This window comes from Temnothorax curvispinosus, unplaced genomic scaffold (genome assembly GCF_003070985.1).
Source record: "Temnothorax curvispinosus isolate PA1 unplaced genomic scaffold, ASM307098v1 QBEX01017163.1, whole genome shotgun sequence".
In the NCBI taxonomy this organism is placed as follows: Eukaryota; Metazoa; Arthropoda; class Insecta; order Hymenoptera; family Formicidae; genus Temnothorax; species Temnothorax curvispinosus.
Genome location: NW_020226943.1, coordinates 157,249 through 160,973, shown reverse-complemented (window position 1 = coordinate 160,973; position 3,725 = coordinate 157,249). Strand labels below are relative to the sequence as shown.

The following is a 3,725-nucleotide window of genomic DNA, read 5'->3' as shown; positions in this document are numbered from 1 at the left end:
TGCTTGAGTTTTACAATGGTCACGGTAAGATTTTAATTAATTCTGCGGTTAAGAGAAAAATATATACTACAGAACCCGCTCTGATAAATCTACAGAATAAAAGATATTTATTCGCGTGACTTTGATTATTCATCATTTTATGACTTTTCCCTTGCTCTTAGAATGTTTCTTAAAATTGTAGTCGATTGGTCGACCCGATGCTTTCAACAGTATAATCAAGACTGTCTTATTTTACTTTCTTATGAATTCGGAAGCGTTCATATTTTGTTTCGCTGGAGAATATTTGAGCACTAAGGTTAGACATTGGGACTAATGTTATACATACATATACATAAAAGCAGAACGTTACGTAATTGTTTCTGAAAGATACAAGATCCACCATTCAATAGAGTAAAAGCATTGGAGATGCTGCATATGATTCCACCTGGTATGAATTAGATTCCAAAGATAGTCGAAATATATTGCTCTTAATATTGAGATCGCAAAATCAATTAACCATTACAGTTGGAAAGATAATGAATTTATCTCTAGAGCAATTTAGCAATGTAAGTTTTATCTTAAATTTGTTTTGTACGCAAAACTTTTTATTAATTTTATATGATTTCATTTTATATTAAAATTGTTTTGCCATAATTATCCAGAATTAATAACAAATGAAAAATTCTTCTTAAAATATAGAATATTGCTACCAATTAATTTTTGTAATGTACTATATATAATTTTTTATTCAATATTTGTATTTTTATATATTTATTTTACATAATATTAAATTATATTTGCTGCAATACTCACCTTACTAAATTATTAAGTCGAGTTATTTTGTTATATTATTAAAATGAGTCAGATAACAAATAGTTTTTACATTGAATTTAAATATTTATAAATTCTGCATTAATATTCTTATAATAAATCAAATGATTCTGTTACAGATTATAAAGACTTCGGCTTCTTACTTATCGATTCTACTTGCGATGTATTAAAGCGAAACTGCATTCTATTTACATCAACATTTTAATGAGAATTAACAGCTGGTTTAGTTGCAGTAAAATTTGCATATGATTTAAAGTAAAAACGTTGCTGTATTAGTTATCATAGTTTTTTATGTCGGCGATGAACTGAATATTAAGATCAATCTCTATAATATTATGATTGTATAATATTATCCTGATAGGATTTAGCGGAGTAGCATAAGGTAATAGTATATTAGTTATTAAATGAATAATAAAAGTATCACAGTAATAACAATATTAAAAATATTATTATTATTAATACTTTATGTGCTTACATAAGATTGATATTTGTTTATAATATATAATTTCATTAATTTATTTTCCTTTCATCTGTAAAATAAAATATCTACAAAAATATTACAAAACAAATGCCTTTCTCGCATAATCGGATATTTCTTTAGATTTTCGTAATGTACAAACAATATGATGCCTAAGAAACAGTCCTATTTAAAAAATTAAGAAAAGCTCTTTGCATATTTTGTGATGTCTTCTCAAAGCTTATTTTATGCTTGTTGTTTGTTAGGAACGCCTTTGATACTGAAATATAATACTTCACTCAGCACTTTGTTTCCCCGTCTCTTGCTTCTGGCTTTCTATTTGACGATTATTGCCTATAACCTGTATCTGACGTGCACCAAACTCTCACTCAAAATTGCGCGATTTATATATTTCGAGAGAATAAGTTGCTCGATAAGTTGTGAACGCGTGCACAATTTTCCGCACTCACTGTAATGCGCGAGAAAGAATATCTTTCGATATTAAGGAAACAAAATCTCGGTAAGAAAAACTTTCGCCTCTTCCATCTTCTTTCTTTCTCGAAAAATTCTCCCCTACGCACGCAAATACAAAACTTTTACAGTTCAATGACCTGTGTATATTCACGCATTGTTGCTGTTGCTTGAATTTTTAAAGAAAATAATGCAGTGCGCGCTACACCATCGTTTTGCCCAAGAATTCGAGAGGGAGAGGTCAGCCACCCGGAAACTTTTTTTCTCTTCATCGACAATAGTACACGCAATCTATGCACGTTGCGATCAAAATATTTAATAAGCTTCGGCTCTTGGGGAAAGGGAGGGAGTAAACCCCACTCTTGCTCTCTTTACGAAGCTTTACGAAGCTTTCAGTCTGTACAGAGATACCACTATGTGCATATCGTATAGTCGATTAGGTGCTGATCATAACACCGATTAAAGTTCTCTTATCAGAATCGATACACACGTTAACTTTGCAGAGCAATAGAAAAATAATAATAAGTGAAATATGAAAGTGGAGAATACAGTTAGCAAAGCGATAGAAATTTTTTTAAGAATTTTTGGCATGTGGCCGACTACATCGTGCATTTTATTACGTAGACTGTTCTGGACCGTCATGCTCATAATCGAGCAAGTCTATCAATATCGATATATCATAATGCATTTCGAATTATCCGAGATTCTTGACATAATGAAAGTTTTGAGTTCAGCAATGACGTATACGATATTTTTCATTAAACTTGTTATTTTTTGGTATAAGCAACGGTGAGATACGCAACGACACATAGTGATACGCACTATCGGTGAAAAATTAAGTTTAAGTATTATTTAACTTAATTATATTTAATTACATCTAATTATATAATTCAACAAAATTAAGTTTGTTAAATACATTTAATATTACATTTTAACAATTACTTTTGGTAAAATAGACTTCAATATTTGCTAATGCGTTGGTCGATAACATAAATTAAAAAAGTGAAAATTGTGACAAAGCAAAACCAAAGACAATATACTGTAATAAATTATCTATTTTACATAAGAAAGAAACGAGCGGACTTGCATGGGTAAAGTTATTGCACAACAATCAATTTTTCACCGATGGTTCGTAAAACTCTTCGTTGCAGCCGTTATCACGATTATGATCAATGAAAATATTCTCTTAGAACGTTCAACAGTATATTAACGATGATGGCGATCGACTGGGAAAATAGATCCAACACGAAATTCAGTATGTCAGCGACGACGTACAATGCCAAACTGTCGCAGCGCTTTGCTAACATGACGGTGATTCTCTATTTGATATCGATAATTTTTTTTAGCAGTGATATCTTCGTAAAACGCGCGGATGATGAAATAGCCTCCAACATTTCCACACCAATACTCATTCTTGAGATGGATTTGCCATTTGACGTTAATCGAAGATTTGTATATGAATCGGTCATAATTGTTCAATTTCTACATTTGATATTGTGTGCTGAAGCAGTCGGTTTATTAAATGCTCTTCTCATAAATCTGGTGAGTTTCAATTACACAAAAAAAAATTATTATCATATCATTATAAGTGTTATTTATTAATTCTATTATATGTAAATATTAATTTCTTGATATTTTATCAATTATATTATTAACTGAATTAATAGAATGTACATGTGCGTATTGCCGACTATATGCGAAAAAGAGCGCTTATATATAGAAATAATTTTTTAGCAATTTCGCTAAAAAGTTTTAAAAGATTTTGTGCTGCATAAATTTAATCTATACATTCAATATTCTTTCTTGCTACCTCTATAAGTATAGCAGTTGAAAGAAATGTATATTTTAGGTATTGCACATAAGCGGTCAAATCGATATTCTTCGTAAGAGCATAACGGAAATTTTTCCAAAGGAAGGAAAGTGCAGTCCGAGTCGATCTGTGGTAAAAGAAATAATCAAAAAACATCAGAAAGTTATCATCTTTTCA

The 3,725-nt window shown here is 30.3% G+C and overlaps 1 protein-coding gene across 1 annotated transcript; it reads left to right on the top strand.

The window, feature by feature from the left end:
• Window positions 1-15: 15 nt before the first annotated feature.
• On the top strand, window positions 16-1,182 carry LOC112467346 (odorant receptor 45b-like). The gene is made up of 4 exons (XM_025035943.1): window positions 16-24; window positions 182-295; window positions 390-545; window positions 930-1,182. The coding sequence occupies exons 1-4, from the start codon at window positions 16-18 to the stop codon at window positions 978-980; spliced, it is 330 nt and encodes a 109-aa protein (XP_024891711.1). The 3' UTR covers window positions 981-1,182.
• Window positions 1,183-3,725: the final 2,543 nt, after the last annotated feature.